At 34.6% G+C, this 18,243-nt stretch overlaps 1 protein-coding gene across 1 annotated transcript in view; it reads left to right on the top strand.

Annotated features, from left to right (window-relative positions):
* The window catches only part of BRF1 (BRF1 RNA polymerase III transcription initiation factor subunit), a 159,245-nt gene that overhangs the window by 68,279 nt on the left and 72,723 nt on the right, over positions 1 to 18,243 (top strand). The window contains 3 exon segments of the mRNA XM_036748768.1: positions 3,869 to 4,018; positions 8,805 to 8,898; positions 11,156 to 11,282. Coding sequence (XP_036604663.1) covers positions 3,869 to 4,018; positions 8,805 to 8,898; positions 11,156 to 11,282 — 371 coding nt within the window.

The following is an 18,243-nucleotide window of genomic DNA, read 5'->3' as shown; positions in this document are numbered from 1 at the left end:
ATCCTATTTATGAGTTTTGTGACCTTGGAAGAGTCACTTTACCTCTTTACCTCAGTTACCTCATCTTTAGCCCATGTGATGTTATGTAAAGAATATTGAATTTGAATCAGAGATGTTAGTTCAAGTTCTGGCTTTGCCACTATTACCTGTACACACAGGTAGTCATTGGAAAGTCATTTAACTTCTTTACAACTCAGTTTCTTAAAATGGAAAATGAGGGTTTTGGACTAGATGACTTATCAGACTCTCCTAGATCTAGATCTTCTGTATTTCCTTTAAGCACTAAGCCCTCTAATTTTACAAAGAAAGTTTAATACAGCCTGGGAGCCATAATTAGGACTGACTAATATCTATGGGTGCCCTAATATATAGCTAGGGGAGAAGGGAAATCAAAGAGGAACAAGAAGATGGAGCAAAGAGATAGGAGAGAGAAGCCTGTGATAATAGAAGAAATGACCTCATTATACTTACTTTCTTCCCTTAGAAGTATCAATACCCGTAACAAGATGATTTCTCTTGATCATGCCTAGGCTAGACTTAGGAATTAGGATTTCTCCTGATCGTTCCTAGGCTTCCACAGTTATCAGTATCAGCAAGTTAAGAGTTAAACTGGGGAAAGTTCTCTTTGTACTGTTCTACTAATTCTGCTTATGTTTTAGGAGTCTTGTTAAAGTTTAAAAAGCTCTTTCCAGAAGGCAGCTGGACCATTTTCTTGTGTATCAGGAAAGTGAAGGGAGGTGACTCTTGCAGAACCTGGGGACAAAGAATACTTCCTTAATGAAAGAATTAAGGGTGTGGAATGGGGCTATTGATGAAATGTGGTGAGGCGCCTTTATGGCAAATTTTTCTGATAGATGTCTGATACACAGTTGATGGAAATGTAGAATAATAAGAACCATTCCCCAATAGATAAACAGTCAAAGGGTATGAACAGAAAGTTTTCAAAAGGAGAAATCCAAGTGATGACAGTGGGAATAAACACTCTCTCTGGAGTCTGAATGTCTGGGTTCAAGTACCACTTCTGATAATGCTTGGGTGACTGTAAGTCACTTAACTTCCTTGGACCTCAGTTTCCTAAAATGAAGACTTTGGGGCCCCTTCCAGCTCTGAATATGTGATCTTACGATCCTGCAGTTTTCAGCAACCATGTGAAAAAATGCCCCAAATGCAAATTAAAACAGCTCTGTGGTTCTACTTCATACCCATTAAATAAACAAAGATGATAGAAAGAAGAATAATCACCGTAGGAGGAGGTGTGGAAGGACGGGCACATTAATGTACTATTGGTAGATCTGTTAGTTGCTGCAACAGTTCTAGAAAATAATTTGGAATTTTACTTCAAAAGTTATCAAACTGCATATTCTTCTTTGACACAGTAATACAATGTTAGACAGTTACCCCACAGTGTTAAAGATAGATGAAAAGTACTCATGTACAAAAACATGTAGAATATAGCATTTATAGTTACAGCAAAGAACTGGAAACAAAGTGACTCCTAACCAGTTGGGGCTATAAATTATCATATTTGACTCATGGTTTATTATTATGCTGTAAGAAATGATCAACTAGACAGTTTCAGAAAAGGATGGAAAAACTTTTATCAATTGATGCAGAATGAAGTAATTAGAACCAGAATAATTCATATAGTGACTAAAATAATGTAAATGAGAACAATTTTGAAAGACTTAGGAACTCTGATCAATGCAACTGTACAACTGTGGCAGCCTTCAAAAAATGTAGAGGATGTTTTACATTTTTCATGAGCCACCCAAAATCCTTTGGTGTGCCTCAAATGGTTCATGGGCCACAGGTTGTGTAGGCATGGACTATGTGTTCAAAATGGGCCACAGATTTTTATACGTGGCCAATGTATAAATTTTTGTTGCTTGAATATATTTGTTTAAGAGAGATCTTTTAGTTTTAGGGGGAATAGGTCTTGGGGGATAATTGGATATGTATTGAAAGTGTTGCCAGAAAAAAAAAAAGAAGAAAGTATTAATGAAAAACTATGTAGAAGAAAACACAAGGAAGTTGAGAAGGCAACAGACAAATAGGGTAGTATTGATACATAGCACAGAGAGTCAAGAAGACCTTAGTTTTAATAAACGCTGGCTGTGTAACTCCAGGTAAGTCACTTAACCTCAGGTTCAGTTTTCTTATATTTAAAATGACGTTAATAATAGCACTTATCTCACAGGGTTGTTGTCAGGATCGAACGAAATTATGTATGCAAAGTGCTTTACAAACCTTAAAACACTGTATAAATTGCTGTGTTATCATATATACTATTGATGATATGTTAAATGTAGTGTATACTTAAACAAAAATTGAAGTTAAACATAATATAGATTCATGATAGTTTTAAATTCTATTTTGTATACCAAATGTTGGTTAAGTTTAAGTCTGTAAACTAGAGAAAATTTTAAAATAAAATTTTAAAAAAATTAAAAAAGATTCATTCTCCAAGCCATAGGAGATTCTATTCAATTATACTATTAATACACATTGACATTTTGTGCTACATAGGAAGTTTGTTTTCAGAGACCCTGACATTTTAATTTTCATACATAACTCATTTGGTTATTTTTTTTCCTTTGAATTGACCTATGTGTAGTCTCCACAGAAAATCGTTAATTTGTATTTTATTGATTTTAGATTTTTTTTGCTATATTTTCATATAGGTAATTATAATCTCTTAATTTTCCTCCAGCAATTGGAAATATAATGAATTGTGAAGGAGACTTTTAGATAAAAATAGCAGCATCTACTGGTCTTGAGACCATAAAAGAGGTTAAAAGGACCTTAGAAATCTCTTGACCAAATCCACCAATGAAGATATTAAAATAAGTTTTTTATTTAGCCAGTGCTTAAAGACCTCCAGTTATGGGAATTTAATATCTTCTGAGCCAGCCTTAATCTACATTGTTCAACACTTCTAATCATTAGGAAGATTTTCTTCATGTTGAGTTGAAATCTGCCTCCCTAATATTTATACTACTGATTGGTCCTAATTATGCCTTCCAGCATCAAGCAGAACAAGTCTTACTTATCCTTCTGCTATATAATGGTTCTTCTTCAGATATTTCGAGAGCATGACATTCCCCTTAATGCTTCTCCAATCTGAACAACCTTCTACAAATCTTTTTTGGCATGGCTAACAGCCTTTATTATGTTACTTGCCCTCCTATGAACATGTTTTAATTTTTCAGTGTGCAATATAAAATGGGGTGCCCAGAAATGAAAATAACACCCTAGATGTGGTCTGACAAAGCAAAGTGCTTTGCTCTGTAGAGTAGTTCTCTTAATATATTCTAAAGTTACATTAGCTTTTTTTTGCTGCTGTATTACATTATTCTTTAAGTGTATAGTCCACCAACATCCCCAGATCTTCTCCATAGGAACTGCTTCCTACTCATGCCTGCTTCATCTTATACTTGTATGTCTGGTATTTTGAACCCAAATGCAGAACTTTGTGTTTATTGCTAATTAAATTTCACCTTGCTGTCTCTTGCTCATAGATCCAGCTTGCCAAGATTTTTTTGAATCATAACTGTCATACAACATATAACCGTCCCTCTTGATTTTGTACCATCTGAAAATTTGATACACTTTCATCTTTCATCTAAACTATTGATTAAACAGCATGATGTCTAAGACAAGTCCCTAAGATAATCCTTTGGAAGCCTCATTCTAGGTTAACGTTAATCCGTTAATCACTTTGGATTTTGTCATTTAACCAGTCTGGCCTCAAAGCTTTCCTTAGTGTTATTTACATGTGTTTTTGGGGAAATAACAAAATGTGATTCCAGTGACACAAGAATATGTTCTCTATGCTGGTATTGAGTGTGTGTGCGTGTGTTTTTAATAGATCCATGTCTGTACATTCCTCGATTTGCGCACATGCTGGAGTTTGGAGAAAAGAACCATGAGGTATCCATGACAGCCTTGAGACTCCTTCAGAGGATGAAGAGAGACTGGATGCACACGGGGCGCCGGCCGTCAGGCCTCTGTGGAGCAGGTATTTGGTCCAGGGCATGAATCGGCACAGTGCCTAGCACCTAACCGTCTAGTATATTCAGAGGAGAGAGCAGAACCTACTCTTTCTGGGAGGGATGGCTATGTAGCCTCAGTTCTAGGAAAAGCTATTGCAGCTTCAAAAGCATATGGGAAATATATGTTAACAGAGATTCATTGTGACAATATGAAGTTCATTAAAACTGACTTTTTCCTTCAAAATTTTAAGTTTCAAATGTACCTCTGCTAATCTTTTGAGACAACTTCCCTTTTCTTTGTTGGCTCTTCCCTTTCCCCTGACTTCTCTATTCTTTACCTCCTGTAAAGGCAAGTAAGGTATTTAGGAAACTAAGAATTGAGCCTCAAGCAAAGGGAACCAGGGAAGCAACCTTGAAGTGAAGGAGGTAGAAATGGAGTTTTTCATTTTCTTTTCAGGAGGGTCTTGAAACCATCTTGCTGCATTCTGGTGGTCTTAGCATTAAATGTATATGCTTAAAAAAATCCCACTTTTCTATTTACCTAGTTGTAATGAGAGAATGCCAAGAAAACCCTATGGACAGTTTTGGGGTGCTGTGGTCCACAGGATCACAGAGTCTGACATGATTGAATGACTGAACAGTAATTACAGAAACCTTACAACTGAATTTCTCAGACTTCCAGTATTGTTAGTATAAAAAAGTGAGTGGGAGTTTTCCTCTGCTTTAAATCCTAGAGAAGCTGTCATAACTTTTTTGGGTCATTGAATGCCAGTTAGAAAAGTTATTCACATTCCTCTGGCTAAGTGTGTATATAGTGTAGAGATAATTGGAGCATTCATTGGATGAAATATGAGTGTATACATGTATGTGCACAACTTTTAAAAATATTCTCTACTTAAGTCTTCCTTTGATAATCTTGTCATGGCAAGCAGGTGACACTGTTTTCTCAAAGTCCAGTCGAGGAGATCTCTAGGTTTTCTTTTCCTTTTAAGTTTTTTTTTTTTAACAAATTTAATAATTATCAAGAAATACAAATATTCCAATATACAAAGAATCATATATGAAACCATGAACATCTGTTATGGCCAGTCAGTTTTAAAAAAGTATATTAAATTGAACAAGGTAGTAATAAAATTTCCTTGATTGTGCCCTCTTCTGAACTTATTTTGGTTTTCTTATGTGTATTTTTAATCTTTTATTGATGCCTTTTTTCCTTTTGTATCTGTTACTTCTCACTGACCCACTCTCCCGCATCCCTATAAAAGCCCTCCCTCATTACAAATAAATATAGTTAAGTAAAACAAATCTATATATTGGCCATATCTGAAAATGAATGTTTCATTTTGTATCTATAATCCACCTTTCTGCTAAGAGATGGGAGGCATGCATTATTGTCGTTTCACTGGGATATTGATTAGCTTGTGATCAGGGTTCTCAAGTCTTGCAAAGTTATTTTCCTTTACATTATTGATACATCATATAAACTATTCTCCTCTTCTTATTTTGCTCTCAATGAGTTCATACAAAACTTTCCAAATTTCCTTGTATTCTTAAGAGTCATAAGAATATGATGCAATAATATTTCTGTCAGGTTTTTTCCAAACTGTTCAAATTCTGGGTGCCTGTAGTATCTAAGAACCAGCCTAGCCTAGTATAGATAAGTTCATCACCGGACCAAGGGAAAAAAATTTTATTTTTGGCCACAGTAACTCAGGAAATAAGTCTTAAGGCACAGAGGGGTTGGAATATGTATGGATTTTTTGAAGTATTGAAAAGGTTTAAAGATCATAGACTACTTAATTATTCAGATAGTTAAACAGGAATAAAGAAACATATGCTAGGTTTATTTCTTATCATAGAACATTTAAGAGTATTTTCTGAAGCATATTAATGATAGGACTTCAGACTATATAGCTTTTGGAATTGCAACTACAAGCAGTAATTGGAACATTAACATTTTTTTCATGTAGCTTTAGATAGTCTGTACTGGGTTGGGTTCTCCTTGCTTCCATTGAGTATGTTCAGAAGCAGCATTTAATCTTGTTATCATTGGTGTCAAATTCAAATATAAATGTTTGCCACCAAATTGTACATAACTATCCTCATGGGCTTCATATTGACTTAGAAAAACCACATCTGGTCAATCCTCAACTTTCACAGAGGTCACATTCCTAGAAAATGGCGTGAAAGTCAAAAACATGAATGTGGATAGATTGAACTGATGGGAAATAGGAGCTTAGGTTCCTGTGACCACCAAAAACTGTAATCTTGTACTAAAGGTTGCTAGAAAGATACTTTTCCACATACAGTTCTTTATAACAAAACATTAATTCTGATAATATGCACTTTTCCTAACATAGTAACTATGAAATAACCCATAAAATATATTATATCAAATAAAATTGATAACATTTTTTTCTTGCTAGTAATTCCTGTGCCTAGAACTCTGTAACCTTTTGTACTAACATCTCAATTAAAAAACAACATTGATTCAGACATTATTCACTTTTCATAGTACATGGAATCTACAGTACTGTAAATACTATTCAGCAAATAAAATTCTTTAAAACTAAAACATTTTTTTATCTGAATCTTAACTTCCAATGTGTCAGATGGTGGTATGAGGACTTTGTACTGTATATTATACTGATTTAAACCTCTGTCCCTTGGCTGCCCTCTGAAAACCAAGGGAGAAGTTACTGGAAATTTAGTTGCTGCTATTGGAAGATGATGAGACTGGCAGGGTTTTGATGTTACCTCTAACACTGTCCTTCATGGCCTATAAATGGCACTGGAGATAGTTTATTTCAAACTGGTGCATCTTTCACCAATGTATGTTTCAATGTGCCATTTGAGATCCTTAAGGGTTGTTGTGGCCAATAACAGCTGCAGAAATTCTTTCATGAAGTTTATCTAACACCTTTATTTTCTAACTAAAGCTGCATCACTAACTTTGCATGCGTGGGCCTAGAGCACAGAGTACTTGCATTATGCTTTGGGGGCATAATTACAACACAAAACTTGAATTTTAAAGGCAAACAATGAAAATATGCAATGAATGCATGGGGAGCTCATTACGATGCTAGGGTGAACATGACCAGTGAAGCACCTACTAAGATACCAACCTTTCCACAAACTTACACACGTACACCTCTCATTTTTTTTCCTCTACTGCACATAGCTCTAAATACGTATGGTTGCTTAATGTGAAAGTGAAAATGACGTTACTAATAAAATCTTGCAAATGCTTCAAGTCTCAAAAGTTAAACGCTGGAATGTTGAGGATTAACTGGATTAATATTACTTATGTCTTATTCTGTTTTTATTTATTTTGTTAAATATTTCCCAGTTAAATTTGAATCTGTTCTGGGTAACACTTGGGTGTACTGTGGATCTCATGCACCTATGTTTGACAGCTTTTTTCTAGGACACCATAGTATTCAATTATATAGGATAGTGATTCCAAACAATGATTTTATAGTATAGTAGGATATCTTCAGTTTTTGTTCTAGGTGCCATGAATTATCAAGATAAAATTCCTTTTAACTAAAGTTTCACAAAATGTGTTTGTAATATAAATTATTTTTGACATGCATTTATTATGTATCCAATATGTGCTTGGAAATATACTGACTATTATGGGAGACAATTTTGTCTAAACTGAATAAGTTTAGAAAAGTTACAGTCTTGGCCCTCATACAACTTAGAGTCTAGTAGGAGGTTAAGATAAAAAAAAAAACCAAAAAAATTGTAAGTATAATAATACATCTTAGATTAGAAGAGGTATAAACAAATTTCTGTTTGAGATCCCAAAGAAGGAAAGTTATCATAGTACTTTTGAAGACTCAGAGAGTTATTGAATGTTGAAGACCCCAAAAGAATAGAAATTCCTGCTTTGGTATTTATTGAAGGAGTAAATTACTGGATGAGGATTTTAGTAATAGGATGGTATTAGATTTAGAATTAGAGAACCGGAGTTGAATCCCATCTCTCCTACTTTCTAGCTCTATGACTTTGGCCAAATCTCTTTTCTTTTCTGATTTTTAGTTTCTTTTTCTCTAAAAATGTACTGGTTAGACTAGATCAGAGGTGGGTAGCTTGTGGCTTCAAGGCCACATGTGGCCCTCTGTGGCCTCAAATGGAGCCCGTTGACTGAATCCAAACTTCACGGAACAAATCCCCTTAATAAAAGGATTTGTTCTGTAAAACTTGTACTCAATCAAAAGGCCACATCCGAGGACCTAGAGGGCCACATGTGACCTTGAGGCCGGGGGTTCCCTACCCTTGGACTAGATAGTATCTGGAGTCTCTTTCAACCTCAAAACTTATGATTTTATATTTTGTACTTATAAGCAAAATTTCAAGGAAAGGGTTGATTTTGGCCATCCTGTGTTTGTGCAGAGCTGTGTATATTAAGTTTCTTCCTGGACTTTATAGTAGTAATAGTTAACATTTATGTAGCACTTTAAAATTTGCAAAGTGCTTTACATGTATTGGTTCATTTGATCCTCAAAACTCCATCAATTATGTGCTATTATCCTCATATTTATAGATGAAGAAACTGAATCTTAAATGACGTGCTGAAGATCACACAGCTAGTACAGTGTCTGGGTCAGAATTCAAACTACTGTTCCTGACTCCCCAAGTGTACCATTGTATTCATTTTCACCACTTATGCCTATTCAGTATTCTATCTACCACCCAGGTTATTTAGATATCTGTGGATTGCCTGTGTATGATTCATATTCTGAATGTTTCTTAATTTTTAATTACTACATAGTCTTACAAAGATTTTCCTTGTTCATTTTGTAGCACTTCTAGTTGCAGCAAGAATGCATGATTTCCGACGAACTGTTAAAGAGGTTATCCGAGTGGTTAAAGTTTGTGAATCTACATTAAGGAAGAGGTAGGTCTGGTTTGGAGTTGCATGCATAATTTAATGTATTTTAGAGTGCTTTTTGCATAGGAAGTTTGACAGAGAAAAGATTTTTTTCTTCAGAATGTTCATTCTCCATGCCATTTTTTCTGGAGTTCTTGATACTTTGGAAGATACAGGAGGAAAAAGCACAGTTGCTTCCCAGTAAATGCTCGTTGGTTGATTACCAATTGGGGATATAAGATACACACATATATTTAAAAAGTAGAAAACTATAATAAAATATTGAGAGAGTTTGAAATGAGCCTAAACTATCATGAAGGGATAAGAGGTGATAAGGAAAAGAGCCTGTCATGGAAATCTCTCTAAATTAAATTTCCTTAGGTCCTTCAACTGATCTTTGTGTGGTATGGTTTCCTGGGCACTCTTCTTTAGACCCAATTTAACTTGTATTAAAAAGTGGGGCACAATACAGTGGGACTATCACTTTTCACTTTTCTTATTCTGGTTACTATACCTTTTTTTTTTTAAATGCATTCAACATTCAAATTCATACTAAGCATGTTATTTACTCAAACCTCTGGTCTTCTTTCATGCAACTTGCTGTCTAGCTATATCTACCTCACCCTGTACTTTTGCAGTTAATTTTTTTAAAAAGCTAGTTGCAGGATTTTACATGTATTCCTGTTAAACTTTATCATGTTAGACTCAGCCCATTTGTCCCACCTTCTCAGATTTTTTTGTTTATGTTATCTCTTGTTCTTCCCCTGTAACATCCAAGTTGACTTCCTTATTTTATTAAAAACTTATGATCATAGGAAAGTATTTCTCACATAAGCCTTGAGTGAGATACAAATCTACAAAGTCCTATTTAATTCCCACTGGCCAGGAAACAAACATAAAAAGATTGTTCAGCCATTGACCTTTAATAAAAATGGAAGCTCTTTAACTGGGGTCACCTCTTTTTTCTATTTAGCTTGACACTTTGTAGGCAAACAGGGCATAATAATTAATGAGTTCAATTTGCTATCAAATAAGTAGGGCTAAATTGAGGAAACCAATTTATTTTTTGAAGACAGAGGACTTGGTTAAAATTGAGACTAGTCATCTCACCAGAGAAATTTGTGAGTAAGAGTTTTTGAGTCATATTTTGAATTGAAATTGTTATAGGAGTCATAACTATTTAAGATGAAAATGTTAAATTTTCTTTGAAAACATAAACATGACAGTTGAATCGCTTGCCAACCTATAATTGCTCTCATATTTATTATGAATTTTTAAATCTTGATTGATTTTTTTTCAGTTGAAAGAAAGTTAAAGTTGAAATTATGTCATGTGGCAATTGAAGAAAGAAAATGAAAATTATTTGGACTTCTTATATTTGATTATTAATGTTTTTCAGTAAGCATTTAAAAATAGTATAAATGTAAATAAATTGGCTAAATATGATCTTATTTTAACAGACGGTTACTGCTTCTTAGTAGTCACATTTACAGCCCCATAATGCACTATGAGTAGGGCAGGGATTTTGGTTTTGGCAGAGGAATTTTCAGACTTGAACAGTTTCTCTCCTAGGACTGGGAGTTTCTTACTCCGTCTGGGGACATTTGTGTGAAGGAAGATTACGTGTGTGTGTATATATATATATATATATATATACACACACACACATATATAAGTTTTCCCTTTGATATTGAAATGTCACTTACTCCTTTCTTAGTTATGATTTTGTATAATAGCAGGTTGACAGGATATGTCTAAGGAAAATGTTGATGATAATTATGTTTAATGAACACAGATTTGTATAAGGAAAATGCTATTTATTTTATTGAGCCACTTGTAAATTTTAGCTTTTTGATATCGATTTCTTGGTGAATTCATTATTTTATTAGGCTAGGAACTTTACCCTTCCATATTATAACTCCTTCATACCTTTTATCCTCCACAATTCTTGTTTAAGCCTTTCCATATAGCTACCATAGGGTATCTATCAGTGTTCTGGCCAAAGAAGAAATCTGTCCTCTGGATTGTTTTAGTCTTTTGAGGAGACCGATGAAGCACTTGGATGTCCATCTATGGTCTCTCATTCTTTCTAAACAAACAGCTTTTTTTTTTTTTGTGGAGTCAGGGATTCCATGGTCATATCTTTTATGTCATTTCTCATATAAGTCATTACAGGTAATATTGTGCATTATGTTTTTGCCCATCATGCATGAAATTTGGCAATAACTTTTAAATTTTTTTTCCAAGGGGAAGCAGGTTTCAGTTTCACTTTGTATGCTTTTAGGCTAACAGAATTTGAGGATACACCTACCAGTCAGCTGACCATAGATGAATTTATGAAGATTGATTTGGAAGGCGAATGTGACCCACCTTCTTTCACAGCTGGGCAAAGAAAGTTAAAGATAAAGCAGGTAAAATAAAAGTCGTATCTTCCCTGTTATTTAATTATTTAACTTGAATAGAAAAAAATATGCAAAGCAATAACCGCAGTAATAATACCTATATAATATAATTTTAATCTTTTGAAGTGTTTTTAACCTATTATAATAGAACTGATAAAGTGCCTAAGGTAATATTTGCAAACACAATTTTAATACAATTTGGAAGAAAATAATCTTGCCAATATACATTGATGGTAAATTCCAAAGAGCTCATTCTCTGATAGCTTTCTCATATTCTTTTTCTCCCAAACTACTATTACTATAATGATCAAAAAGGTGTTTTCCTTTGTATTTTCATTTTGGGAAGAACAGCTTTGACACAAGCTAGGTGTGTGATTTTGAATTTGTAAAGTGAGGGTAATAATACTCAGACTTTTTTTGTAAGGAACCTTACAGTTGTAATGCCTTGTAAATCTTAAAGTTGTATATAAATGTGAACCATCATTATTATCTTTATTATAATCTAGCAAGTTGTGGCTTTGACTTTTTATAGTTGCCTTTCTTGAAAAAAGACACCATCACTGATGATTAGAAAAACAACCTCTTTTTAAAGTACAGATCGCTGCTCAGTATTCTTACCTAAACTGCTGACTGTATTTAACAGAGCTCCAAGATGTGTGGCATAGTCCACGGATTCTGGACATGAAGTCAATAAGACCTAAGTTCAAATACGGCCTCAGAACACTAGCTGTGTGACCTTGGGCAAGTCGTTCACTTGTCTACTTCAGTCTGCTCATCTGTAAGATGGAGATAACAATAGTACCTGCCTCTTGGAATAGTTGAGAGGGCAAAATGAAATGATCGTAACCCTTAAAAAGCCACATCGCTATTCTCATCACATAGAGATGCTAGCTGTTCTTTTTGTTTTTGTTGCTAGCACGTTTTCAGATATCTCTGAGTAGTTTAAACTGAACATTATTTTATAGAATTGTAGTGTTGAAGAATAAAATAACTTAAGAGTTTTTGGATCTCACTGAGCAGGTCAGATAAAGGAGAGTCACAACCTTGTCATCCTTGACGGTTCTTTCCCTCCCTTACTCCGCTTACCAGTCAGTTGCCAAGTTGCTGTTTCTACACCCACAAAGTTCTTCACCTCCATCCATGTGTCTCTTTTTACATAGCTACTACACAGATCTGTATCTCCTCTCACCTGGCTATTACAATGGCTTCCTAATTGTCCTCCTTTCAAGTCTCTCCCCACTCCAAGGCATCCTCCTCAAGCTGCCAAGTCTAGGTTTGGCCCTGTTACTCTTCCCCCTAATCAACCAGTTCCAGTGGTTCCCTGTTGCCTCTCTGATCTAATAAAAACTATTCTATTTGCCTTTTAAAGTTCTTCACAACCTGGCTCAAACTTATATTTTCAGCATTGCTTTGCATTCCTCCTCTTCCATTATGCAGCCGAACTGGTCTTCTTGCTGTTTCTTATACACAGAAACAAATAAATGAATGAAGAAATAAAGTCATGCTGTCTCTTTATGGTAGATAATTTACATATATATATATACATATACACACACACACACACACACACACACACACACACACACATATACATATGTATGTATATATATGGTATGTGTACACACATACATGCAGAGATATAGAGGTATTGCTCTCTCCACACACATGCTCATTTGTGTAAGAGTGTGTGTGTATGTGTGTGTGTGTCTGTGTTTATGTGTATACAGCCTATCTACCATAGAGAGACAGCATGACAGAGTGGTTAGAGTACTGTTCTTGGAGTTAGTAGGACTGGGGACATCCTCAAACACTTATTAATTTCGTGGCCTTGAGGAGGTCATTTAACTTCTCTGAACCTTTGTTTCCTCACCTAAAAATTGAGAACTTAGTGGCCACTAAATTCCTTCAAGGTCTGTGATCCTATCAGCTTTTGTGTCTTTTTGCTGACTGCTCTCTCATCCCTGTTCTCAACTACCTTGCCTACCTTTTGCCCTCTAGAATTCCTGTTTCATAGTGAACAAATTTCCTTTCCTCTTTGCTCTTTTTTTCTCTCACACTTCTTTCATCCACTAGACCTCACCGAGACACAGCTCTCCATTGAAGACACTATCTTGACTGCAACTTTGGCATTGGCTTTCCCTTCACTCATACCCCTCAACACACTAGTCCTACAGTGGTAATCAGAATGCCCCTTGTTTCCTTTTGCCTCATTCAGCAGCCTCTCCTCCTTTGAAATTCACACTATAAAAATTTTCCTCCCAATCCAGGTTATGGTGAGTGCTTTACACTGGCCCCCAGGTCATTATCTTCCTTTCTCAAGGAGTTAACACCTGGCTCACCGTATTCCTCTCCTCCCCAACTCCTGCCCTTATTTGTACTAGCAGAATTTATTATCCACTTAGATGCTCTCTCAAATTACCCTCCCCCAGTTCTTCAGTCTCTTTAAATCCTATGTTTTCTTTCATATTATTACCTCAGCCACACATAATTACGGTCATACACTAGATTTCATCATTACTCCTAAGTGTCATACTTCCCTAATTAAATATTTTGACATTTCTCTATCTGACCATAAGCTCCTATCATTTCCATTACCCCCTATGCCTCATCCCTCCTAAACCTATATTTAAAAAAAAGTATTGTTTTTATCATTCATTTTTTTAAAAAGTTTTGAGTTACAAATTCTTTCCTTCCCTGTCAACCCCCCCTCCCCCCATTGAAAAGGAAAGTAATGTGATGGCAGTGTAAAATCATGCAGAACATATTTCCATAATAGCCCAAAAGAAAAGCAAGAAAAATGAAGAAAGTGGAAAAAATTGTGCTTCACCCTGCAATCTCAGACTTCTTCATCAGTTCTGTCTTTGGTGGTAGATAGCATTTTTCATCATGAATTGTTTGGAATTGTCTTAGATCATTGTATTGACCAATGTAGCTAATTCTTAAACAGTTGATCATCATTACAATATTGCTGTTACTGTGTACAATGTTCTCCTGGTTCTGCTCACTTCATTTTATATTAGTTCATATATCTCTCAGGTTTTTTTGAAACCATCCACTCCATCATTTCTTATGGCACAGTAGTATCCCATCATAATAACATACCACAACTTGTTCAGCTGTTCCCCAATTGATGGGCATCCCCTCATTTTCCAATTCTTTGCCATCACAAAAAGAGCTGTTATAAATGTTTTTGTACATATAGGTCCTTTTCCTTTAGGGGGATTTCATTGAGATATGGACCTAGTAGTGGTATTGCTGGGTCAAATGGTATGCGAAGTTTTAAAGCCTTTTGGGCATGGTTCCAAATTGTCTGTCTTCTCCAGAATGGTTGGAGCAGTTCACAACTCCACCAATAGTGCATCAGTGTCCCACTCTTCACACATCCCCTCCAACATTTGTCATTTTCCTTTTCTGTCATATTAGCCAATTTGATAGGTGTGAGGTAGTACTTTAGAATTGTTTTAGTTTGCATTTCTCTAATCAATAGTGATATAGAGAATTCTTTCATATGTCTATAAAGAATTCTGATTTCTTCTGAAAACTGCCTCTTCATATCCTTTGACCATTTATCAACTGGGGAATGACTCATGTTCTTATAAATTTGACTCAATTCTCTATATATTTGAGAGATGAGGCTTTTATCAGAGAAACTTCCAAGATTTTCCCTCAGCTTTCTGCTTTCCTTATAACATTGGCTGGATTGGTTTTCTTTCTGCAACCCTCTTTTAATGTAATCAGAATTATCCATTTTACATCTTGTAATGCTCTCTACCTCTTGTTTGGTCGTAAATTCTTACCTTATCCATAATCTTAATATATTCTATATATATATATATACCCGTAATTGGTTTATAGTATCACCCTTTATGTCTAAATCATGTACCCATTTTGACCTTATCTTAGTATATGGTGAGATGTTGGTCTATTCCTAGTTTCTGCCTAACTGCTTTATAGTTTTCCCAGCAGTTTTTGTCAGATAGTGAGTTCTTATGCCAAAAGCTGGTATCTTTACATTTATCAAACCCTAGATTAATATGGTCATTACCTACTCTGTATTGTGTACCTAATCTATTCCATCTCTTAGTACCAGATTTTTTTCATGATTACTACTTTGTAATAAAGTAGTAAAATAACTGCTAGGCTACCTTCCTTCACATTCTTTTTTCATTAATTCTCTTGATATTCTTGACCCTTACTTTCAGATGAATTCTGTTATTATTTTTTCTAGCTCAGTAAAATAATTTTTGGTCATTTGATTGGTATGACACTGAATAAGTGAATTAATTAAGATAGGTTTTTTTTATTATATTAGCTTGAGCTATGCATGAGCAACTGATATTTTTCCAGTTGTTCAGATCTGATTTTATTAGGGTGAAAAGTATTTTGTAATTGTGTCTATATAGTTCCTGGGTTTGTCTTGACAGGTAGAATCCCAAGTATTTTATATTGTCTATAGTTATTTTAAATGGAATTTCTCTTTCTAACTCTTGCTACAGGACTTTCTTTTTTTCTTTTTACATTTTAAATTTATTTTTTATTTTAGTTTACAACACTCAGTTCCACAACCTTCTCCTGCCAGGATGGCATGTAATCAGATATAGGTTCTACATATACCTACACATTAAACTTATTTTCACAACAGTCAAGTTGTAAAGAAGAATCATAACCAATGGAATGAACCATGAGAAAGAAGAAACAAAACCAAAAAAGAAAAAGAGAGAGAGAGAGCAAGTAGTTTGCCTCAATCTGCATTCAGACTCCATAATTCTTTCTCTTGATGTGGATAGCTTTTTCCATCATGGGTCTTTTGGAGCTGTTTTAGTACCTTGTATAGCTGAGAAGAGCAAAGTCTATCAAAGTTGGTCATCACAGATACCGTGTGTCTGTAATTGTGTGTAATGTTCTCCTGGTTCTGCTCCCCTTACTCAGCATCAGATCTCATAAGTCTTTCCAAGTTATTATGAGGTCTGTCTGCTGTTCATTTCTTATAGCACAATAGTATTCAATTGCATTCGTATACTACAACTTGTTTAGCCATTCCCCAATTGATGGGCATCCCTTTGATTTCTAATTCTTTGCCACCACAAAAAGAATTGCTATAAATATTTTTGTACCTATGGGTCCTTTTCCCATTTGTACGATCTCTTTGGGATACAGCCCTGAAAGTGGTATTGCTGGGTCAGAGGGAATATATAGAAATGTTGATGATTTATGTGGTTTTATCTTATATCCTGAAACTTTTATCCTGAAAGTTGTTAAATATTTCAACTAATTTTTAATTGATTCTCTAGGATTCTCCAAGTATACCATCATACATCTACAAAGAGCGAATGTTTTGTTTCCTCATTGCGTAGTCTAATTCCTTCAGTCCCTTTTTCTTGTCTAATTGCTATAGCTAGCATTTCTAGTACACTATTGAATAATGGTGATGATAACGGGCATCCTTGCTTCACCCCTGATCTTATTGAGAAAGCTTCTAGCTTATCCCCAATGCAGATAATGCTTGCTGATGGTTTTAGATAATTACTACTTATCATTTTAAGGAATGCTTCATTCCTTTGTTTTCTAGTATTTTCAATAGGAAAGAGTTTTGTATTTTGTCAAAAGCCTTTTCTGCATTTATTAAGATTTTCATATGATTTTTGTTGGTTTTGTTCTTGATGTCAGTTATGCTGATAGTTTTCCTAATACTGAACTAACCCTACATTCGTGGTATTAATCCCACCTGGTCATACTGTATGATCCTTGTGATTTATTGCTCTAATCTTCTCGCTAGTATTTTATTTAAAATTTTGCACCAATATTCATTAGGGAAATTTTTCTGTATTTTTCTTTCTCTGTTTTTGCTCTTTCTGGCTTAAATAAAGCCCAGAATTTTATTTGACAAAAAAGATTATTTGAACTAAAGAAGTAATAATGTCAAAAAGATATACTAGGAATTCAGTAATGTTAAATTTATTGTAATCTTCCTTCATGTGTTAGAGGAAGGAGGTGTGTTTTGTCCTATAAAAATGCATAGTAGGCCCTATTGAGATTTTTACAGAGTAATCTTGGCTGGCAGATAGTTAGCAGTTAAGCATAACAAAAGACTTCTTAAAGTCCCAAAATTTATATCTAAAAGATTAAGAAAAGAAATCCTTAAAAAAAGTAGTCTTTTCCTTTATGTACAAGGTACTTATAATTTTGATTCAGTGTTTTTTGACATTTTTTTTTTGGCATGAAGTGAATGTAAGTTAAGTTGGGGTTAGGAGCTTCTATGAGTTGGCAAAAAAAAAAAATTTCAAATGACTTATTTGAAGATCTGTCTTATAAAAACCAGTGCTGAAATAGTACAGATGTACTGTCTTTTGAAAAAGGTTCAAGTAATGTTTATGATAAATAAAGAGTATGAGACTAGCTCTACTGTGAAACCGTCAAGGTAGCAGAATGTAGTGAAAAGAGCACTGGAACAAGCTGAATAGCTTTGAAGATTAAGTGTTGAATTTGTTTTTACTTAAAATGAAAATCAAGTTGTATGTAATAAAGATTGGTTTCATGTATAATTGTTGTTTTCTGTTCTACATTTATTGAAATGCTCATTTGATTCAGTGTAAAGTTCAGAACTTATAAAGAGCATTGTACTGTTAATCCAAATGTTTAGATTGTGGTCTCGGTTCTGCCACTAAATTACTGTACGGACTTGCAAATGTCACATCCCTTCTCTGGTTCTTGGTTTTCTCATCTGTAAAATGAAGAAGCTAGAGTAGATAAATCTTTAGGGTCCCTCTGGCTCTTAACATTCAGGTCTTTAGTAGTTAATAAAAGGGTTAGGAATAATTTAGCTTGAGAAAAATGTACATTGGCATCATAACTCTTTTTTAACATTTTTGAAATTAATTTAATTTTTTCAGATAAGGTAAAAAGTTTATACCTTTATCTTAGCATTCAGGAATATTACCTATGTTGTCGTTCTAATCTGGTCTTAGAAAAA

This window comes from Trichosurus vulpecula, chromosome 3 (genome assembly GCF_011100635.1).
Source record: "Trichosurus vulpecula isolate mTriVul1 chromosome 3, mTriVul1.pri, whole genome shotgun sequence".
NCBI lineage: Eukaryota > Metazoa > Chordata > Mammalia > Diprotodontia > Phalangeridae > Trichosurus > Trichosurus vulpecula.
This window is presented reverse-complemented; position numbering and strand designations above follow the sequence as displayed.